This window comes from Stegastes partitus, unplaced genomic scaffold, assembly GCF_000690725.1.
Source record: "Stegastes partitus isolate 25-593 unplaced genomic scaffold, Stegastes_partitus-1.0.2 Scaffold1001, whole genome shotgun sequence".
Lineage (NCBI taxonomy): Eukaryota > Metazoa > Chordata > Actinopteri > Pomacentridae > Stegastes > Stegastes partitus.
Window position 1 is genome coordinate 69,467 of NW_007578732.1, and position 22,308 is coordinate 91,774.

General features: G+C 41.4%; 2 protein-coding genes across 3 annotated transcripts in view; one reads left to right on the forward strand and one right to left on the reverse strand.

The window, feature by feature from the left end:
* LOC103366982 (3-oxo-5-beta-steroid 4-dehydrogenase-like) overlaps window positions 1-1,571 on the reverse strand; it is a 3,823-nt gene extending 2,252 nt beyond the window's left edge. The window contains exons 1-5 of the mRNA XM_008294856.1: window positions 1,360-1,571; window positions 1,071-1,238; window positions 848-964; window positions 659-736; window positions 231-353 (exon numbers count right to left, since the gene is read on the reverse strand). Of these exons, the coding sequence (XP_008293078.1) occupies window positions 231-353; window positions 659-736; window positions 848-964; window positions 1,071-1,238; window positions 1,360-1,452 (579 nt within the window). The 5' untranslated portion in view covers window positions 1,453-1,571. The remainder of the gene's footprint in view (window positions 1-230; window positions 354-658; window positions 737-847; window positions 965-1,070; window positions 1,239-1,359) is intronic.
* A 329-nt stretch (window positions 1,572-1,900) lies between these two features.
* trim24 (tripartite motif containing 24) lies at window positions 1,901-21,618 on the forward strand. Of its 2 annotated transcripts, none has more exons than XM_008294859.1 (19): window positions 1,901-2,595; window positions 5,286-5,404; window positions 5,533-5,680; window positions 7,370-7,502; window positions 7,820-7,936; window positions 8,390-8,504; window positions 8,598-8,744; window positions 8,874-8,988; window positions 11,496-11,635; window positions 11,784-12,029; window positions 13,701-13,823; window positions 13,918-14,065; window positions 14,171-14,228; window positions 15,296-15,422; window positions 17,015-17,307; window positions 18,646-18,757; window positions 18,952-19,026; window positions 19,182-19,343; window positions 19,914-21,618. In XM_008294859.1, exons 1-19 carry the CDS (start codon window positions 2,322-2,324, stop codon window positions 20,496-20,498), a joined length of 3,237 nt encoding a protein of 1,078 aa, XP_008293081.1. In that variant the 5' UTR covers window positions 1,901-2,321; the 3' UTR covers window positions 20,499-21,618. The 2 variants fall into 2 exon arrangements, with proteins under 2 accessions (XP_008293081.1, XP_008293082.1); XM_008294860.1 differs by having other exon boundaries at window positions 5,289-5,404.
* Window positions 21,619-22,308: the final 690 nt, after the last annotated feature.

Below are 22,308 nucleotides of genomic sequence, written 5' to 3' on the forward strand. Positions count from 1 at the left end.
AAGAAAATCTAAAATGCAAAATGTACAAATGTAATTTAACTCCAAGTAGAAATGTCCTATGTGAAGTTTATTTTGTGCATACCAACCCAGGTCACATTAACCACCAATGGAGTTGGGCTACTCTTTAACCCAATTGAAACTAACATTAACCAAAAGCCTCTCGCTTATCTTCATCATATTCTTGCATCTTTCATGCGTATCTTTCATGCGTATCTTTCATGCGTTCATACCTGGTTCGACACAGGTCTGTGTTTCAGTCCGGGTTTGTTAAGGATTAACTCCAGCTGCCGCTTGTTGAAGTTGGAAACTCCAAGAGACTTTACCAGCCCGGCGTCTTTGCAGGCTTCCAGAGCCTGTTCAGGATGTCAGAGGAGCACAGGTAAAAAGCAACAGTAAACTTTGAACTTTAGACAAAGTTAAACAGTAAGATAGTGACAAAAGTTTGTTGACCCGTCAAAGGTTTTATCACTTTGACTATCTATACATTAACACTGTGGTGTAGGCAGCATAAAATCCAGAGCTGCGGTATGGTTGTGAATGTTGACTTTTCTTCAACATCTCATCAATATTTAGTTAGTTGTAACAATATAGTCTATATTTCAGTGAACAAATCAATTCAACTTTCGTTTCTGAGGATGAAAATGTCCAAAAATCTCACCTCCCATGTAGCGCAGAGGTCCGTTTCATGGTAAAGGTACTTCCCATTCTCATCTCTGGGGTAGAATGTATCTCCCGGCTTCAGAAAATAACCGTATTTTTGTTATACTTCATGAGGGGAAATAACTTTGTCAGTAATTCAAACCTAAAAAATATATTTTAGAAAGGTCATGCTGTTTATTGTAAATACCTTGAAGGCTGTGGGCAACTCCACAATATAGAGGTCAACGTAATCCAGCTGCAGGGTCTGTAGGGTTTTCTCCAAAGCAGGCCGGACAAGCTCTGGGGGATGAAATGTGTTCCACAGCTGCAACGGGATGAGCACAGGGTACAAAAATGTTGGATATCACAACCGTGTTTGTTCTGGAGAGAAGTTCGATTGTCAACATTCCGACTCAGCAAACTTTGCAAACCTTTCCGCAGTAGAAGATGTCCTCTCTCTTCACCGTTCCATCAGCTATTTTTTCCCTTATTGCTTGTCCCACTTCATGTTCATTAAAATAAACCAAAGCCCCATCAATGTGCCTGTACCCTTTCTCGATAGCCACTTTGACTGATTCACATGTAGTTCCTTTTGGAGTCTGTCAAACAAAAAACGAACGGCCTTTCTCAGAAAAATATCTCAGAGTTACAGCGTGAGCAGTTTAAATCTTGTGCAACATTTCAATCTTGTGCAATCTTGCGCAAATAATGTGCCCTTACCGTGGAGGGATTCCCATATGTTCCCAGTCCTATCAGAGGTATGCTGTTGCCATCACTCAGGGGAATGGAGTGATTCTCTGCAGTCAGTTCCATGTTGGTGAAATTGTGTGCTGTGGAAAGGCAGTCTTTGCCAGTGCTGCAAGCCAAAGTCTGTGCAATTAAACACAAGCTTATCCAGGCTTGTGACTGCTGCTCTTTGACCACGGACCATAAGACTCCACCTCCCTGATGGGAAAAGCAGTTTATCAAGCAAACTGAGAGAGAGATAAAACTGTATCTCAGCTATTCATAGGTAATAATGAGATGCTGTGCCATGCTTTTTGAGAATAATATGTACAATTTGTATATGATTTAGTTCATATTTTCACTTCAGCTCCCATAGTGCATTGTGTAAATCAAACCACACAAGAAAAATGTGAATTGCGAAATTGTTTTTATGTTTTTTGTTTAGCGGCGGTGTATGGTTTGTCCCCCACCGGCCGCCGTAGCTCTGGAAATACCGCAGTGCAGTCTGGGTAATAAATGGTTTGTGTTTTGAGCGAAGAAAGCACAGATGGTCGCCTTTCCCTATGGACGAATGAGCTTCAAAACACTATGTGTGTAGCCTAATTTTTATTCATACTTGACTGTGCGCTTTTATATTTCGCCTGTTTTAATAAGAAACGCCACAAACCGGGGAATGAACCATTTATTGTGTTTAGAATATGTGCAATTAAAAGCGGCTACGATGCTAATTTAGCTTTCCTAACGGAGAGAAATACACTTTACTAAAGCTGCTGTTATATTAGCGGTTATAAAGCAGCCTGTTAAAGGAACAGACCATGTCTTAAAAACTGATATGTGTAATATTTATCTTAAATAAGTGAGAAATATTATAAGCTAGCCATTGTTTGCAGCCGCAGCGCTAGTTTTATTGATTGGCTGACTGGAAAGATCGCGAAGCAGCAGAGAGGAGAGAAAAGATGGATGAAAGTGGCGAGAATGTTGACAACGACGACATTGTTATTATCGTGGAAAACGAGGCGGAAAGTTTGCCGGCAGGAGAAGAGAGGCTGAAGCAGCAAGGCACCTTCGGGCTCATGGACACTTGTCCCATCTGCAAGTTGAGCTTCCACAACAGGGAGCCCAAGCTGCTGCCGTGTCTCCACTCCTTCTGCAAGAGGTGTCTGCCTGCCCCCTTCAGGAGCGCCGACCCGAGGCGGGACTCGCAGGGTCAAGTTGACAGCAACAAACCATGTAAGAAAAGTGTATTTACCCACATGGAGATTGCTTAGAAAGTTGCTGGTTATTTTACCTTGAAAATATCCAAGTTTTCCAGTTTTGAACATGTGGATTCTCACTCATCCCGGTCAAGGTGATTCTACGAGCTTTAGTAAAAAACAATCTGCCTTCCCCTTTTTGGTTCTTGAAGGCATTTCACCTCTCATCCAAGTGGCTCCTTCACTTCTAACTGGATGATGGGGAGTCCCACATGTATATTTCCACCCCTACATCACATGCAAGGCTGCATTATAATTCCCTGATAAGTGGTCTGTTTGGAGATGGCTGCTCCAGTAAATCATAGATGCACTTCCTTTACTCCTTTCTCAAACCATCAGTCTTCTCTGTTCCCTCACCAACTGGAACATTAACTAGAGGTTTATCAGTTTGATTGTGTATCATCCAAGTGGCCTCTTCGCTTCTAACTGGCTGATGATGAGTCCCACATTCATATTGTCAAACCTAAATCATACAAGATCTCAAGACTGCATTATAAGTACCTCGTATGTGGTCTGTTTAGAGATGGCTGTTCCAGTTTGACATAGATGGCTTCCTTCAGTCCCTGTTGTTCAAACCGTCTTTTCTGTCCCACCGCTCACTGGAACATAAACTGGGGGTTTATCAGTTTGACTATCCCAGTGCATATAAGACATGCCAAGCACCCAGAGGCAAAAAACTGGTTCACCTTAAAGATGAAACACCCATAGACAAGCTCAGCAACATTGTTTATGTAATTCAATCCAGCGAGGAGTACACATACCTATATATACACGGAAGACAAAGCACAACACAGGTGAACAAGCTCATCAGGACACGATGTAACAGCCCATCTGAAAGAACATCAACGCTCCTTTGATGAGAACAGTGTTCACATTCCAGACAGAAAACACAGATGGTTTGAGAGAGGAGTGAAGGGAGTTAAACTGGGACAGCCATCTTTAAACAGAGGACAGGGTCTACAACATCACTTGGAAGACACTTAGAATGCAGTGTTGAGATACCTCCCCAGAAAGTTTAAACACTTAAAGTTATCCGTTACCAGACAGTTTTACAATCATTCGCTCCTTGAGACATGTAAGTCTTTGGTTATGAATGGACCACGAGCCTTGTGATTCTAGATTGATGTATACTTATATGTATGTGACTTCCTTTAGTCAGTTAAAACTGAAGAAGCCTTTTTAATAAGAGGTCAAATGTCTCCAAGAACCAAAAAGAGAAATCTACCCTTTTGCCGCCAGACACTTGTTACACTGTGAGCAAATCTTTAGTAATGTGGATATGCTGACAAAAGAAAAAAAAAGGGTTTTATTGTTTGTTTCTTTCAGCAGGAGCAGGTTTTACGTTGCCCTTTTCTTCATGAATCTGTTAAAGTGCTGGCATTCTGTCATTCAGACACTAGGTCGCTCTAACGTTAAAGTTCGTTACAGCTTCATGTAGACAAACCCACCCCAGTGATGGAGAGAGCCATGGTACACATGCAGCTGTCCAAACAACTAGCAGCCTAGTTTATTATGATTTCCTTAAATTTATAAATTCTGTTCATCTGTGATGGTAATCAAACAGATATGCAAGTATTTAATGAACTCAGAGAAAAGATTCTGACAAACAGCTGGAAGCAACAAATTGAACTTCAGCTCCTGTTAATGTTTTGTCAAAACCTGGATTACATTCATTGTCACTTAGTTTCATTAATCTGGCCTGTTCTGTCTTCATCGCAGTAAAGTTTTGTGTTTATGTATTTTGAGGTTGTAGTAGATGTGAAATTGTACAACACGGCAAATGAGAACGGTGTTTTGTGATTTTGGTACACAAAATCTTTTGCGCTGTCTGTGATGTTTTTGGACCAGCTTTGGTACTGAAATGTGGAAAAAGCCTTCCTCAAATTGTTCACAAAATATGAGCTACATCACTGGTGGAGGGCTGCAACGTGGCACAGTTGGTGGCACTGTGGCCTTGCAACAAGAAGGTTTCCATCTCGGTGACACCCAGGATCTTTCTGCGTGGAGTTTGTATGTTCTCCCCCGAGCAGCGTGTGTTCTCTCCAGGTTCTCCAGCTTCCTCCCACAAGGTCCAAAAACATGTTGAGGTTAATTGGTGATTCTAAATTGTCCGTAGGTGTGAATGTGAGTGTGCTTGGTTGTCTGTCTCTAAATGTAGCCCTGTGATAGACTGGTGACCTGTCCAGGGTGTCCCCTGCCTTCACTCTGAGTCAGCTGGGATAGACTCCAGCCCCCCATGACCCTAGTGAGGATTAAGCGGTGTATAGATGATGGATGGATGGATCACTGGTGGATCCGACCAAGTAAGATTACTGTTGCGACCTTCACAGAAAAGTGACCGGGATGCTCGTTGAGACTAGAAGCCAACATGTTCAGATACTGTCAATTAACTGAAAGGAGTCTGAAAGGGGCTGAAGAGTAGAGTTACCCCAGTAAACAGACTGAGTCACCGCTGCAGTTTCAAGCTTTTGATTTCACTCTGAATTTATCAAGCATTTCTGAAACAGTAAAAAAAAAAACCTCAATCAAAAGGCAGCCTTGATGATCAGTTTAATATAAGTGTAATAGAATTGTGTCACTCAGCTGTCTGTGTTTATGGAGCGCATAAAGTCATATAACTGGTTATCAGCTGATGCCCTCAGTAATGGATCTTGCGTCTTGCTCCAGTAGGTGCTATTCGATGTCCAGTATGCAGACAGGAATGCTGGGAGATGGACGTGTTGGACAATTTCTTTGTCAAGGACTCCGCTGAGGTGCCGAGCAGCACTGTGGAGAAAACCAGCCAGGTTGGTTATCACCTGAATATCCTGAGCTATTCTTTTTACAACACTCGCTTTGCTTTTCTGGCGCCGCTTTCATGCAACTACAGCCGCAATGATTTTTCATTTACTGACTCTCCTTTTGGCCCTAACAGGTGTGCATGAGCTGTGACGACAACACGGAGGCGACGGGCTACTGTGTGGAGTGTGTGGAGTTCCTGTGCGTGACGTGCATCGAGGCGCACCAAAGGGTCAAGTTCACCAGAGACCACACCATACGTCAGAAGGAGGAGATGTCGCCAGGTAGTGTGTGTTTTCCTGTAATTACACTAGAGTTTGTTTAACAGTGTGCTTTGGTTAATGATACCGTAGTTAAACCGCACTGTCATTTATTAAAATACAACAATTGAGCAAACCACATAATGTAGTCTTTGACTGCAGGCTACACGGTGCGTTGGTTAAACGCCAATAACAGAGCAGAAGAATTAATCACAGGCTGAAGAAGTACACACTTGGCAGTTAAAGTTGTTCAACTTGTTAAAAGAGGCAAGGAACCACTGCAGTTGTTTAAAAAAAAAAGATGCTAGCAGCTGTTACTTCTAAGTGTTTCTCTACCTGCCAATATTGCCGCCAATCTGTTCTGTCAAGATGTCAGTCTTGACAGTGATGGTTTGGACATTTTAAGGAGCTTAGAAAAACAAAAACAGCAATCTTGTGAGTGCAGCAACACGATAAGACAACAGTTCAGTACAGTAAGAAATGTACAAATAAATAAACAGTGATAAAACTTACTGTTTTAGAGATAGCTGTTTTGGTTAAATAAGGTAATTCATAAAAAAGTAGTGTAACTAATGTTGCACCTCGCTGGACATGAACAAAAATTTAGTGGGTTATAGTAGCGCAAGAAGTACTTACAAGGTTCATATGTCTGTGTACTTTCTACTGAAGTTCCTAGTATTCAGAGATGGCAAAGGTAGTCACATTCTTTACTTAAGTCGAAGTAGAGATACTAAAAATAGACTCTGGTAAAAGTAAAAGTACTGATTCAACTCCCTTACTCAAGTAAAAGCAAAAAAGTACAGGTTCAGAAATTTACTTCAGTACAAAAGTAAAAATGAATTTTTAGATTCGATGATACACGATGCCTCTTTTGATAACTCAGCAAAACGAAAAAAGTTGTTAGCACACAAAATAGGATTGTTTTCATCCTTTAAGAACCTGCACAGTGCTGTACAGAGAAAGCATCACTGGATAGTTTCCATTTCAGCAACATTATGAGCATTAAACATTATAATCAACATGGAAACACTCGTCTCTTGAAGTCTACCAAAATCTTTGTTTGAGCCTCAGCAGAAGCTGGTTCTCAAAGTTCTTTGGATGAAGACGTGCCCTTTTGGGTCTGAAAATCAGTCCTAAAAAGCCTCTGACAGGCAGCTGAGGCAGGCAGGGGTTTGTTGAGATTCAGTGACAAGTTGCACACTGTTGGTAAAGATAAAGACGTTTGTTGTTCCGTCTTTTACATCATGTCGTCATCTGCGGAGGGTGAAACCAGTAACGAGCCAGTTTAGAGAATTTATGGCGTATAAAGTACAGATATTCGTGTTCAAATGTAGGGAGTAATAGTAAAAAGTCGTCAGAAAAATTAATACTCAAGTAAAGTACAGATACCTGCAGAATCTACTTAAGCACAGTATCAAAGTATTTGTACTTTGTTACTTCCCACCTCTGCTAGTATTACATGCAAGGTGCTGTTGTATGTAGGCATATGCACAGGTTGTTGCGTAAAAGGAAAGAGTGCAAAAAAGTTACATATTTCCAGATTCTGTAAATGCAACAGTAAGTAAAATGCTTGGCAGAGTTCTGTTCTCTTGTTACTCTGGGCTAGAAGCTGTCTGTCTGGATTGGATTGCCAAGAAGTGTCTACCAGAGTTGTTTAAGGTGACATAAGCTGACTTTCTTGTTTTTCAAACGTCCCACTTGTCTGCATGACAGAAGCGTTAGGAATATCCACGCAGAAGCCCGTCTTTTGTGACATCCACAAGCAGGAGCCACTGAAGCTGTTCTGCGAGACGTGCGACCGACTCACCTGTCGAGACTGTCAGCTCCTTAAACACAAGGATCACAAGTACGCAGACACTCTTTGTCCTACACTGAGAATTGTATATTCTTCTGTAGATGTTCTGTAAATGGGAGTGTGGTGCTTTACATCTGACAACAGTGGTGCAGCTAGTTCTGGTGTTGTTGATGATTTAGCAAACCTGCTGCTGATGGATTTTTCTGTGATGTGATGCTTGAGGATATTCTATGTGTTACAGTTTCTCTTCAGAAAATGATGATGATGTATCTTAATTTAAAGAGTTGCTACAAACAGGAGTAGTGGTGTTTGAGACGATATTAAGCGTTTGTTTGCTCTCATTAATGATTGATATTCTTTGTGTCCAGCTACCAGTTTTTGGAGGATGCTTACAGAAATCATCGGCAATATCTGGAGAACATGACGCAGCAGCTGCAAGAGAAAAGAAAGGCCATCGAGGACGTATCCAACTGCATCAACACTGGGTAAAGTTATCCTCCTCAGCAGAGTGTCGGTTTTATTTGAATTTCCGATATAAATAGTGTTTAGTGAACAATAAACAACAAAATGTTGACCCGTTGGTTCAAGAGGAAAATGAGAGTTTTATGTATTCGGGACGGGCTGCAAGGTGGCTCGGTGGTTAGCATCGTTGCCTCGCAGCAAGAAGGTCGCCGGTTCGCATCCTGGTGAGGACACCCGAGATCTTTCTGCGTGGAGTTTACATGTTCTCTCTGTGCAGCGTGGGTTCTGTCCGGGTTCTCCAGCTTCCTCCCACACAGTCCAAAAACATGTTGAGGTTAATTGGTGATTGGATGGATGGATGGATGTATTCAGGACTTTAAATTTTCAAAAATGTAAAACCCTTTGAATGTTGAAACTGAATCCAGATTAATGTAAAGCATGATATACATTTAGTTTTCTGTCACTGACTTCCACAGACTGCAGCAAGTTGAAGAAAATCGAAAGGCTGTAACCAATGAAATAAAGAAGTCCATCTGCAACTTGATCATGGAGATCAACAGGAAGGGAAAGATTCTCGTTAATCAGCTCGAGGTAAGTTTAATCTGTGAGTTTAAGGACTGTTCAAATGCATTTGGTACCTTTAGGATTCCTTTTCTGACTTTCGCTGATCACATTTACTTCTAGGCTTTAACGAAGGACCATGAAATGGGTTTAAAAAAGCAGCAGGAGGACGTCAACTCTCTGAGCAGGCACCTAGATCACGTCATCAGCTTCACCAAATGGGCCACAGCCAGCCACAGTGGAACAGCTCTCCTGTACTGCAAGAGACTGGTGTGTGACTTAGATGTGTACTGTAAAGTGTAGTTGTTACATGTAATACAAAAAACATTTTCTCCAGGTATTTAATCCTACAATACTTTCATGTCTTCAGTGACTTTAAAATAATTTTTTATCTCCTAGATCCTGTACCAGATCCATTACCTGATGAGAGCGAGCTGCAACCCCTCCATCGTCCCTCAGAGCTCTGTTCGCTTCCAGTGTCGTTCTGGGTTTTGGGCCACAAACGTCGACCTCGGTAAGACTGTCATCACCTGAGAAGTACCCAATGTGTCAACCAGCAATGAATACTGATTGTAGATTAACACATGTTTCCTACTGATTTGTAAAAGGCTCAGTGTGTCTTAAAAACAACCCCAAAACATCATCTGCAGGAAGAACTGGAAACTACATGCATGCATGCATTTGCTCTGAATGTTTTTCTTACCTTATACTTTATAATTTATTTATTGGTGCTGTTTGTGAGTATAAGCTAAAAAATAAAATGCAAAGTCAGTTACAAAGTCTAAATGATAAAATGTTTGCACCGCACAGCTCTACAGAGTGACTAAGTAATGAAAACGTGAGTGCAAGTTAAATAGAAAGCACAATCATGGCTCTGGTCGGGATAGGGAAGCAGGAAACTATCCCTGCAACATCATAGCAACGTTTGCATCAACACGTTAGCATTAGCATCTACTACTGGAAGGCTACTGGTAACACTCGGAACCCCGAAACCCGACAGCAGATTTGGAAAGTCAGGTTGTCTTAATTAAACACTGTAAAAATAGAAATAATCAACAAATATTCAACTTTCTTACAGTTCTTCAACTACTTAACTGTGACGTGTAGGTTCACTGGAAAAAAAAGGAACAATTTGCTTTAAGTACATATAAAGTACATTTAAAAAAAAAAAAGGCAAAAAAAATTTGCACTCCTTGTTACAACACTCTACAAAAATGGTTGATCTTCACATATAGTATTAAAGTATCGTACTGTTGTTACAGATTGTCCCTCTACGTCCTTTCACTCATACTTTGAGCGCAATTCATTTGCCAAGGAGATAAAATACACAAAGTTAAACAGAAATTTGATGGGTGGAACTTTAACTGGGGTTGCCCTCTAATCGCAAAGTTGGCGGGACGATCTCCCGCCCCTCCACAGTCAAAGTGTCCTTGGGCAAGACACTGTGTGTGAATGGGTGAATGAGAAACACTTTGAGTACCACTCAGGTAGAAAAGTGCTGCATAAGTGCAGATCATTTACCGTTTTCTTTTCAAATCTTCTATTATGATAGTGTAGCTATGAACGGTTCTGGCCACGGTGAGGGTGAAGGGAAAATCTGATATTGTAACAGCCCCTGCTTCAAGTACATCTCAAAGATCTGTAGCCACATCTTGCTGAACAGTCAGACGATGCATAAGAGGTGGAAACACAGGAGATAAAATGGGTGAAACAGAAAGCGCAGTTAGAAAAAGGACTCTGTGTGTTTTGTGGTTTGCAGGCAGTGAACACTGAGCACGTCTGACTGTCGTTTTCTTTGTTAGTCACTGTGTGTTTTTGCCCAGGGGTGTGTTTCCTGACCATCTGTCCTCATTGAACATTGTCCCACTTTCTCCCGTATAAGTCTCTGCCTCTCTTAATTTAATCTTAAGTACAGTCGTGACTCGATAATGAGACAATAAGTGTAAAACCTTCTTTTATGTCGGATAGCAAGGCTGTCGGATTCTCAAGATGGAGGCCGAGATACAAGGAGGGCTTGATGCTTGAAGGCTCATTGATGATGAATATCCAAATATTCGGCATGGTCGGGAGGACACTTCCACCCTGAGGGAGTGCTCCAAAGGGGTGGAAGTGGCCAAATTGCACAGGCAGTACTTGGCTGCTGATGCTCGTTTAGGATAGCGGTCACACTTCTGTTTCCACCATCAGCGCCACCACCACCACCATCCGTGTTTACTTCCGTAAACACTGAGCACGCTCGCGGCATGTGACGTCGTTGTGTCCTCTTCTACATGCGAGACACTTTTGGGTCGTATGAAGTTCACACAGCAGATCACATACAAGTCGCATTTAATTGGAAATGTGAATGAACTCGCAAAAAGTCGGATTTCACAAAAAAATCTGAATTGAGCATTAAGTCCTGCAGTGTGAACGTAGCCAATCTGTCGGATTGTTCAGTCAGATAATACGCCATTATCCTGATTGGTGACGTAAAATGTCATGTCGGAGTCAGAATCCAAGGCAGTCGGTATGTTAAGGCTGTTTTTAATGGGTTCTGTTCGTTTTTCCTAAACACCTGTCGGATAGCAAGGTTTAGGATTGTTAAGGGTCACGACTATACACTCATATCTGATAACACCACTTGAAGATTTTCCCATACTTCTATTGTATCTCTAGTTGTCAGCGTGTTCTGGAATCTAGTACACAAGACGTATTGTTTCTGCTTTTATGTCTTTCAGTGCATTAATCTCATCTGGCCTAAATGTTTTCAATTTACACAATCTCCTGCTCGTTATCACAAACACTTTGCTGTCGCTGCTTGAATAGTTTTTGATTTGTGCTTTGCTTACAAAACTTTTACAGCAGTTTCTCGTAAACCAATACTTAGAACTTGAATCCTGCTTCCACTCAAAATGTGTTTTTGTCACTTCTACGTCTAGATTTTTAACCTTTTTTTAATGTGCTGTTCAAGTTGGCAATCCAACAGAAATGTTAACCAGAGGACAGAGGTACAGTTGGAAGTTAATTTTTATTTTCTTGCAGGCTCTCTGGTGGTAGAAAGAGGTCCAGGGAGGCCGCCCATCACCAATCACCAGGCTGGTCCCAGAGCAGAAGCACCTCCAGGAGCTCTCTCAGTCTCGGCACAGCAGCGACAAAGCACGCTGGCTCAGCTCCAGATGCAGGTATTTTTTTATTCAGTCTATCATTTCAGTGCTGTAATACGTCCATTTGCCTTTTGTAAGAATAAAGATGAGGGAATGGATAAGTGGTTAATGACATAGAAAGTTAAGAAAGTACATTTGACGCCGTTGAACTGTTCCTCTGTCTAAGGTTGACAAGCTTTCCCAGCAGCCCCACAGGCAGCCTCCTCCCAACCACTGGTCCTGGTACCAAAACGTCCGACTCCCAGGACCTCCCGGCCCTCCGCCCCCAACCAGACCCATCCACGGAGGCTCCTCACCCTCACAAGGCCCCCCCAACTTGGCACAGCCGGGACGCAGATACGTGAGCTCCCACCCCAACCCAAGAAGCCCCACGTCGTCCATGCTTCACAACACGGGCTTCCAGGCTGCACAGGTAAGTCAGGATTTGAGGTTTAACTCTTTAAGGGCGACGGCGGTGGTTCACTGGGCGTCTAATGCTAAACACAAGCAGGTTATGTTTGAGATAAGAGATCAGTATGTATTAAAACAACACCTCCTGACCGATCAGTGCAATGAGAGTAAGAGTTTTTCAAACCACCGCAAAGCTATTTACATGTTTTAGATGCCTTTGTGCAATGATTTAACCCTGAAACAGAAACTGATTCAAACCCTTAAGCCTCGTAGCCAACTTCCTGATCTTTTAACATTTGGGGTAAGCATATTTATCTGTTTGAATGATGTGTTATATTTATTTCCAAAACCATTTAACGCTGCCAAGCGGCTGAGAGAACAACAATAAAAATGTTTTACGCGCCATGAGAATGAGGGAGAATCACTGAATTCATCCTTCACATCACCATGGAAGTTTTCATTTTTGTTTCGTGATCATTTATTTGTTAAACTTAATCATGTATTCTTTCACAATTTGCCTTTTTAGTGAGTAGCATGAAGAGCCTGCCTCTGTAAATTTGCTGTACCAGCTTGCGATGCGTGATGAAAATGAATCTTAAAGGAGAAACCTACGTTTAAGCAACTTACACATGACAAGGCAGTGATATTGTCACAGTTTTTTGCAGCTTTCCTTCCTGACTCTGGCTACAACAGTTGTGCTGTTTTTAGCCTGTATTGTATTTTTAACTCCTCATAATAATTTAAGATTGCGGTTTGTTCTTCCTGTAAGAAAGCCATACACACTTACTTTATAGCTGTTAACATAATAGGACAGTCAGCCTCCTTAGCATTTTGAATTATGCTAATTTTTTACTTGCTCAAGGGACCGTTTAACAGCGACAGGGCTGCAGCTGAAACAATACAGCTGTCTTACACACCTAGGCAGCACATCCATTTACTAGAATCTACAGTTATAGTTATAGTCACATCTGCTAACTATGGTCTTAAAAAGTCAACTTTTTTTGTAGCTTTCCTTCCTGCTTTGGCTGCTGCAGCTGCTTTTAGTTGATATCAAATGTCTACAGTCTTTGTATTTCTCTCATGTTATAGTTTGCTCTTCATTTGTAAAATATGCCACTTTGGTGTCCGTAGACCTGTCCATGTCCTGTCATCTGTTGCTGCCTCTTTCATGTGAACACGCTCGTATCCAGGTTCAGTAACTCTGGGTTGACCGACCCAAACAGCTTGTTGTTGAGTTTAGTGAAACCAGATAACAACAAGAGACCGTGGACGTGCTGAACCTGCTTGGTCGTACAGGCGTCAGGTACACAGATTGAGTTTGAATGCATCGCTCTGTGGAGAACGTGCTGTTTATTCTTCAACGCACAGAACGTTTTGCAGATGTCGCTTATCACAGAGGATTAGTGATACAAGAGAGACGGCTCACAGTTATGATAATGTCAAGTTCCTGTCACTGGCTTTGTCTCCATTTTTCTTATCACAGAGATTTCATTCATGAGAAAATGAATGAAATGCTTCTGATAAAGTTTGATTATCTTTTTCCTCAAACACCAGGATGGATCAAGTCAGTTCATCTACTAGAATGAATTGCATCGTTTCAGGTTTTTACAGCAGAAATGGTTAAATGGAAATAAGTAAATGTTTTACTCCTCTACTTTCTTCTTCTTTAAAGTTATATTTTCTCTGTTTCTAGTCTCTGAGAGATCTGATCAACAGCTCCGGCTTCCCTCCTAAACCCATGGATGTGTCGCAGGGTCCGTCCCGCTACCCTCAGCCTCTGACTGCTGGAGCAGCCACACAGACGTCACTACATCAGGTTGGTAGAAGAAGGACCAGAGAGGTTTTAATTCTGACGGATTTGGCTGTGATGATGCCCTAACTGTGATCTGTTTCATTTCTGTTTCCTTCAGAGATGCCTGCCAGAGTCGACCTTCCTGAAGAGAAGTGAAGCTAGCGGACCTCTGCCCTCCATCACCATCTCTGTCCCCAAACCGGGCTTCGCGCCGAGTCTGGCCCCTGGAGCCGCAGACAAACCAAGCACTCTCAACCATGCAACAGGTCATTATCTCTGCTCTCATTCATCCTGTCATGTGTGAAAATCAAAAGACAGCTTTTCTCTTGTCTTCCAGATCCTCAAATGTTATTTTTCTTGTATTTTTTAAGTTCAAGGAAGACAGAACTCCCCGATGGCCAAACCGTCGTCTTCAGACAGAAGCACGGGGTGAGAGAGGATCCTGAAACCTGTTGAAATGTTTCAAGCTTTTTCAGTGTTGTTCACTGTTGCTGGGAGGTCATGCACATGTCGATAAAGAAAGTAGGGTTGTAGTCAAATAGAGAAAGTCTTGGTTCACTAAAATCGTAGTTTCAACTCAACAGTTGGTCTAATTTATGTAAATTAAGTCGGCCACAGTGCATTGAGTGCACTCAACCTGCTAGCCTAATGAGCCTAAATGTATTATAAATAAACCAAAAAAGCTCATATTTGTAGCATAACAATTGTTTTGACATTCGTTTATACTGACACTATAACAACAGACCACCTGCCCACATTTCTAGGATTTCTGAAAACAGCACTTTATCAACTCGTGATCCCATCACAAGAACTATTGAGGAGCATAACACAGACAAGTTAGTTGCTGTTTTTAATATGGTTGTTGAGCTGTGATATGTGAACTACTGCTTGCAAAGTTGACCTTTTGGCCGCCCGAATGAACAAAATACAGCCACAAATGTGACATAGTGTCAGTTACTCAATGTAAAGTTTAAGTAAACATGAAATTTAGTCTTTGTTGGGTTTGGTGAATTCAAAATGGAGAAAATACGGAGCTGTTCAGAGGTAGTCTGGTCCTCCTGCTGCCAAATATAAGGGATTCATCCCTAAAAACTGCTGATGTAGAGGTTTTCTCCTCATAAAAGCAACACCAGTGATTGTCTGACTATTAAGAATTTGGTCACATGGAAGCACATTGACCAACAAGTTAACTCACTGATCTGTACAATTAAGAGCCGTGGATTAAAAACTGGGCTGTTTGTCATATTTTTGGAAACATGAACTTAAACAGCTATGATTTTGTTTACCTTAACCATCAATTTCTACAACTTTCAACTCTTACATTGTTCTTATTACCCAGTTTTCGTCTTCTTAGCCTCATTTTTTATACATACGCTATGATATTGTCTCTGATTTTCACTGTTTTTTGTTAAATGTAGCACATGACAATCAGGTGATGAACTATGTTGTAATCCCAATCTTCTCCTCTCCTCTGCGACACAATCTGCATGTTGAAGGATGACATCTTGGAAGCAGGCTTCAGAGCCGCCATCAGCCCCCACAGCTAAAAGAAGAAGGAGGTCGTCCCCGGGACCCGTTATCGTCATCAAGGACGAACCGGAGGACGAGGATGAAGTTCGTTTTGTAAGAGAAATACTTAGAATACATCTGAAAACTTCTCGATTGTCGTGACAGGCATTTTTTTCCAAGTGTCAAGAAATACCCTTAACATTTCTGTCTTTTTAAAAAATATTCATTGCTAGTATTTAGTCAAATAACAGGACATAAGTTTAATCTCTAAATGGCTCCATCATTGAAGAAAACGTTTTTCCAAAATATCCCTCTGAATCCCAACACCTGTCAGCAGGCTTGATGTGCATATTATCTTAAAAGAACTGCCAAAATTTCACTATTTATCAAAGCCGGAAACTTTTGAAACAGACAGAATAAGGTTCAATTAAGACCAAACGAAGGCTACCAGAGTTAATATTAACACTAAATCAACATCTACCACAATCAAAAGCAACAAACAAGACACGAGTAACTTATTCACAAAGTCAACAGCTGCCAACAGAAGTTACATTTTAACACAAAGACAAGAGGCACCAGGTTGAGCTGTTCTCATTAAATCCCAGCTGAGTTTGGTTGAGGGATTGCTGGGGTCTTGTTGGAGGAGGGTTCTGGGGTGTGGACGGGAGGCGGGGAGAACAAGGACTGAGAACAGGTCTGAGGGGTGCACTATGAAGCAAGTTTGACAAAGCCAGGCTTTCTTTGTGTAAGTTGGCTTGACAAAAACTAAAAGCTCCGGCCAGAGATCACAAAGGTCATTTTCAACTTTCCTTTCTGACTCTGTGTGCACTCACATAAAAGAAGGCATCATGTGATTCTTCTTCTGCACAAAATGAAACGATCGTGTGCAGCAGGTTGTTGCGTTGGAGAACAATGAGGAATAAAAACATTTATGACCGTTGAAAGGAATGCTGGTAGAAAACTGTTGAACATTCGTCAATATATTTATTTTCCCATCAATCCAGCCGTTTATTTCTAACTGACAGCTGCACATTAGAGCTGTTAAACTTCATATATTAAAACATGATCTTGTATTGAAGTGCACTGAGGTCGGACACTGTCCCATAAAGCAGGATATCACTTCAATTTTTGGCCAAATTCACGTTCCCCACTTATCTTGCTTCATAGTAAAGCCCTCTGGAGCTCCAGGGCAATCATCCCTAACGCTGCCAGGGAGAATCTGGAGTCTCTCATCAGCTTCAGCCTCCACAAACTGTCTTCCCCACACAGAGGCTGCAGAATCCACCACAGAAGCATGACGGCACACTAATACATAGAATCACCATTTGTTTTCACATATTGATCACATGTGTCCACATAGACAAATGTTTTACACTTCGATTGCATTTTTTTTTTCATTTTTTATAAAATAAGTAGTCAGATTAGTTCAGTTTTTGTTTTTTTCTTTCTTCTGATCATAGCTTTAGATAGACATAGACAGAAGACTTTTTGAGTTTCTGTATTTCTAGCTGTGGTTGTTTTGTCTCCATAGAGGTGCAGCACTTAAAAAAAAAAAAAAAAGAACCTGCAGTGAGTAAAAATGGGACTGCTTGGAATTTAGATAGTGGCTACACTGCCTCCTCAATCAGCTCTCAGTGTTCACATTTCTATCATTTCATTTCTGTGAGTCATCGTATCTAACTCCGTACATCCCGTGTTGCCTACAGGTGCAGTCCAGCGTCGGGTCCAGCCTTCCCGACAGCAGCACTGGGACTCAATCGAAGCCCCGGCAGCAGCAGAAGGGACCCGCACCAGCTCCAGCTCCGACATCGGACTCCAAAGACCAGCGTCCTCAGCCGCCATCGCAGCCAGAGTCTGAAAAGAGGGCAGAGCCAGAAGACGATCCTAACGAGGACTGGTGCGCCGTCTGTCAGAACGGAGGGGAGCTGCTCTGCTGCGACAAGTGTCCCAAAGTTTTCCACCTGGCCTGCCACATCCCCACTCTGAACGAGTCCCCCAGGTGAGAAAGAGATCGCTTCTGAACTTCATCTACGGTGGAATTATCATCAAAATGACACAAACTCAGACCTGAGCATTGTTAGTACCTGGGAGAGAGTTTTTCAAACCCAAATTGCAGCTGTTTATATGCTTAATGAAGCCATTTTACTTTTGGATTTATTGTTTATGATACTTCAAGTCAAGCAGCATCTTTTTTATGTTTTATAATTGAAACCATTCTAACGTCTTTGTAAATACATAATTTGTCCATTCCAGAACCGTTCATTGTAGATTATGGTGGTGATACAAGAGCTTCCTCTTGGGGTCACTGTTACTTTGCTTTGACTTTTTGAAACTGACAACAAATGTCCTCATCTGGTCTCATCTGAGAGGCACTTCAACCTTCTGAAACCCACACATTCATCCACGCATTTTTCGCTGCTGTCACATTTTTTTCCTTCACTGTGGGCTCTTTTTTTTTTTTTTTACTGCAGTATAAAAATCCAGCAGCTTTATGGAAGCAACACAACCATGGCTAGAAGCAGAGAGAAGTCAGAAATGCCATAAATCATAAAAACAAATCAAAAGTTGAATGTCTTTGATTACATTTTTTATTTTTTGTTTTTTTAAATGTTAAATCCTGGAATCTACATGTACAGTATGTCTCCAAGTGCTCACAAGTGTCATCAATTCTGTGAAAAATGACTTTACACACTATAAATACTTCAGTAAACACAGCCTGACACAACCAAATTGGGTAATTATTCTGACAGAATGGCACGCTGCACAAGAGTAGTTCAAGGACTGCCAAAAATGTGGACTTTTTTTGTTCTTCATTTTTTAAAAGATAGGACGACTTTCAAACCTAAAGGTGGGTTTTGGGGTTCAGAGGCTTAAAGTATTGTAGTTTATTCTATATAGCAATAATGTAAATGGTATTTTTCAATGGTATACTCACTAATTTTCAAACTAAAGCGTACTGTAGCTATTAGATGAGTATTATTAAAAGCCACATTTCATTATAATTTAATAGCAGTTCATGTGGAAAACACAGTTAACAAATTCAGTGAAATATTTCCAACCAAGGATGTTTATGTAACTACTTTCATGATGGGATGTTGCATATATATGTGCTACAGCATCAAGATATGTAGCATAATACAAGAGTTGTAGAGTAGTCATAGTTAGACATGTTGGATGTTATTGTACAGCAGTCTAGCAGACATGTGTCTCTCAATGTAGATATATAGCTTGGCTCCTCTCAGTAGACGGGACAGTACAGTTTGAATCTAATTTAACCACATTGTGCAGTCTTTTCATATGTTCTAACAGCTTTTCCCGACCTTTCGTCTCTCCTCAGTGGCGAGTGGTTCTGTTCGTTCTGCCGAGACCTCGTCTCTCCTGAGATGCAGTACGACTGCGACAGCAAAGACGCTCCGGTCTCTGAAAAGTTCTCGCCTGTTGACAGACGGGTAAACTCACTCAGCTTTATGGTTTTCAGTACTTCAGTCCTTCTGTTTATATGATCCTTCTTTAGTTTGAAATAAGTTTTCCTGCATTCTTTTTTTTTTTTTTTTAATCAAACCAATGAAACATCTTCTTGTGGAAAAAAAAATCACCTGGATGTCTAATTGAATGTTTTCTCTCTTTTTTGTGTTGAATGTAGACGTGTGAGAGGCTGCTTCTACGTCTGTTCTGTAATGACTTCAGCACTGACTTCCAGGGGCCTGCTTCTCCATCAGTAAGACACTTTCCTCAATATCTAGTCAATATAGACGGACAGAGTGTTAAATAACAATGCATTGAGTTGTAGTTGTATCTTTGTAGAAAAACCAAGTTTGAAGATGGTTGTTCATTTTGAGAGATGACCTAACTTTTACTATTCTTCTTCTGCAGGAGACAAGAAGGTACAAAGAGCTAATAAAGACGCCGATGGATTTGTCGATAGTGAAGAAGAAGCTGGAGTCAAAGTCAAAGGAGGGGGAATGCTATGACAGTCCCGAGAGCTTCGTCACAGATGTCAGGCTCATTTTTTTCAACTGTGCAAAGTACTACAAGGTAGGCATCAACTTTAAGAATTTATCCCTTTTCAAAAAATAAGTTTACCACAAAAACGTTTCCCCGTCCCACCCTGCCATGCCTGACAGTGCATAATAGCAACAAACAAAACAAGAACATTAAGTGAACAATGTGATACAGTTTTAACACAAATACCAGGGATGAAGGTTAGTATCTACCTGTACCCAATAACACTTTTCTCTTTAGATATTACAGATTTGCTGTAGCACCATTAGTACTCTCACTGTTTAATTCTGGAGCGACCACAGGAGGCAGGCAGATTTCTAGGACGTTCCTTCAAAAGCACATTTAACTTATAAGTAGCATCAAGTCTGTGACAGTGGTTGTAATAAGGACAAGGGGAGTATTTAGTGAAAAAATAAGGGCAACAGCCAAATTGGTAAAAACAGAAGTGATTATCTATCAACCGTTAAGGTACACTGTGTATATAGATATCTCAAGACCAACTCAAATTGATGCGTGTCGGCCTTCTGCCTCTTCCTACACCAACATTCATCATCTCTCACATTCCACCATGAAATCTTTAACTGCAATGTCTCTCTCTGCCAGGCGACCTCGGAGGTTGGCAGCGCCGGCTTGTACCTGGAAGACTATTTTGAGGAGCAGCTGAAGCTCCTCTACCCAGACAAGGTGTTCCCCGGAGGCAGGGAAGAACAGATGATTCCTCCTCTAGAGGACGAGATAGACGAAGAGGAGGAAGAGATGATGGAGGAAGGTCTGGCTCCCGTGGAAGACGAGAAGCCACAAAGTCCAGCGGGAGAAGGAATCCCTCCGGTGGAAGAGGACTTGGCTCCTCTGGAAGAAGCCACGGCACCGGCAGAGGAGGCAAAAACGGAAACAGAGCAGACTGAAACGAATGAAAAGGAGACGGTTAAAGCGGATGCAGATGGAGGTAATCCTCCTGCAAAGGAGGAAGTAAAGCAGGACGAGATCTCTCCTCCTAAACAGGTGGAAAGCTGCCCAGCTGCTGAAACAAAAGACGGGGTGGCTTCAAGCGAAACAAAAGACGGTAAAACCTGCAGCTCACCGAAAAAGGAGAATCCTCAGCTGCCTACAGAAAAGACTGCAGATCCGCCTGAAACTCAGGAGGAGAAATCAGCTCCTGCAGACTCGGCCAAAGAGGAGGAGGGATAGATGGATGAAAACAGAGCGGAAGAGAAACTGTAGAAAAGATCTCAGTCTTCCACAGAAGTGGCCCCAGTGGGGACCGACATTTGCTGCAATCAGATCATTTTTGTACTGTTATTTGCAATAGGAAAAAAAAAACTAGGGTTCCTGCTGGAGTGAGTAGTCGTGGTTTTTGCTGTAGATGCACAACGAAGGGAGTAAATAAGCTCTTTATGTGTTTTTGCTGAGAAGAGGTTGTACTGTTATTATAACATAAATAAGGTTATTTTCTTTGATGATGACACTGAGAAGCACACAGAAGATATCCTTTGCTGTTATCATCAATTATCTTGCTTATCTCTTGTATATAATAATCCTGCAAATTGAAAGCACAAATGCTGCAGTCAAAATAAGAACTTTGGATTAGAAATGCATGCAAGATGTCTTAATATAAATAACAATGCCTCCAAATTTGTGTTATCATGTTTTTTGCCCACTTGTCCTAGCCGTTTGGCTCATAGAGAGAGATTATGTTTTATTGCAATAGTATTATTTTTTATTGTTTTAGACTGTCATTAATGCTTTGTAGTTGACAGATATGGCCGCTGTAGTTTCTGTACAGGAGGAACATATATACGAGTGCAACTTAAACAATCCCTTGGAAAAAAAACAAAACGGACATTCGAAACTGGATGTTTGCCTCTATTCTGTGTCGCCAGAATCCCAACACTGTTTTATCACGGAGCAGCCTTGTTGTTTCTATCAAGAGAGCAACTCTTCAGATTTTATTGACTCTTACTGTTATCAGTCGCAGATAATTCAGAGACTCGATAATCGCTTTCTCGTCAGCCTCTGTTTTCCAAAGCGTGTCTTTGCTCCTCTGCGTCATAATCGCGTGGTGAAAACTTCATTGTTCTCACCGAAGTATTGAGAAAGGCAAGAAATCAGATAAATTGTTGACATCAGCTCTCTTAAGATGTAAAGAACTGACACCACAGACATCGATATTTTCTCCCATGTTGTCACTTTAATACTAATCGAGAACAAAACCTGTACATTTACTCTAGAATTACTCTCTACGGTGGTGAGCAGAAAAAATACCTGAATTTACAATATTTGTAATAAACAGGATTACATGTAAACGTGACGTGTGCTTTGCTCTCATTATATGCTTTTAAAGAAACTATTTTCTTGGTTCATTCAGGGTATTTGTTTGTTTTTGATTCATTTTGTTGTGGCAAGACCTGCCCAGGTGTATCCTGCCATCATCCTCAGTCAGCTACAGAGGATAAAGCGGTGTATAGATAATGGATCAAGTCACAAAGTAAAAATTAAGGTGAAATTATATCAGGAAATGTATGAATTACTCAAATTTACTTGTTACTGGTGATCTTCAAACAATCAAACATAACACTAAAACAGATACTCAGTTTTGAATTATATACCTTATGATGATGAATATGATGATAAGCTTCTTCCATCCATCCATCATCTATACACCCCTAATCCTCACTAGGGTCATGGGGGGCTGGAGTCTATCCCAGCTGACTTAGGGTGAAGGCAGGGGATACCCTGGACAGGTCACCAGGAAGCCGGAGAACCCGGAGAGAACCCACGCTGCACGGGGAGAACATGCAAACTCCACGCAGAAAGATTCCGGTGCCCCCACCGGGACTCGAACCGGCAACCTTCTTCCTGCAAGGCCACAGTGCTACCTGTGCTACCTGTAGCTTCTTAAAGGAGTAATATGAATTAAATAAGTATATTATTTTCTGAGATGAGACCAAGATAAATGTATTGATCCCAAATGGAGTCCAGCATGTTGAACCTGGTCAGG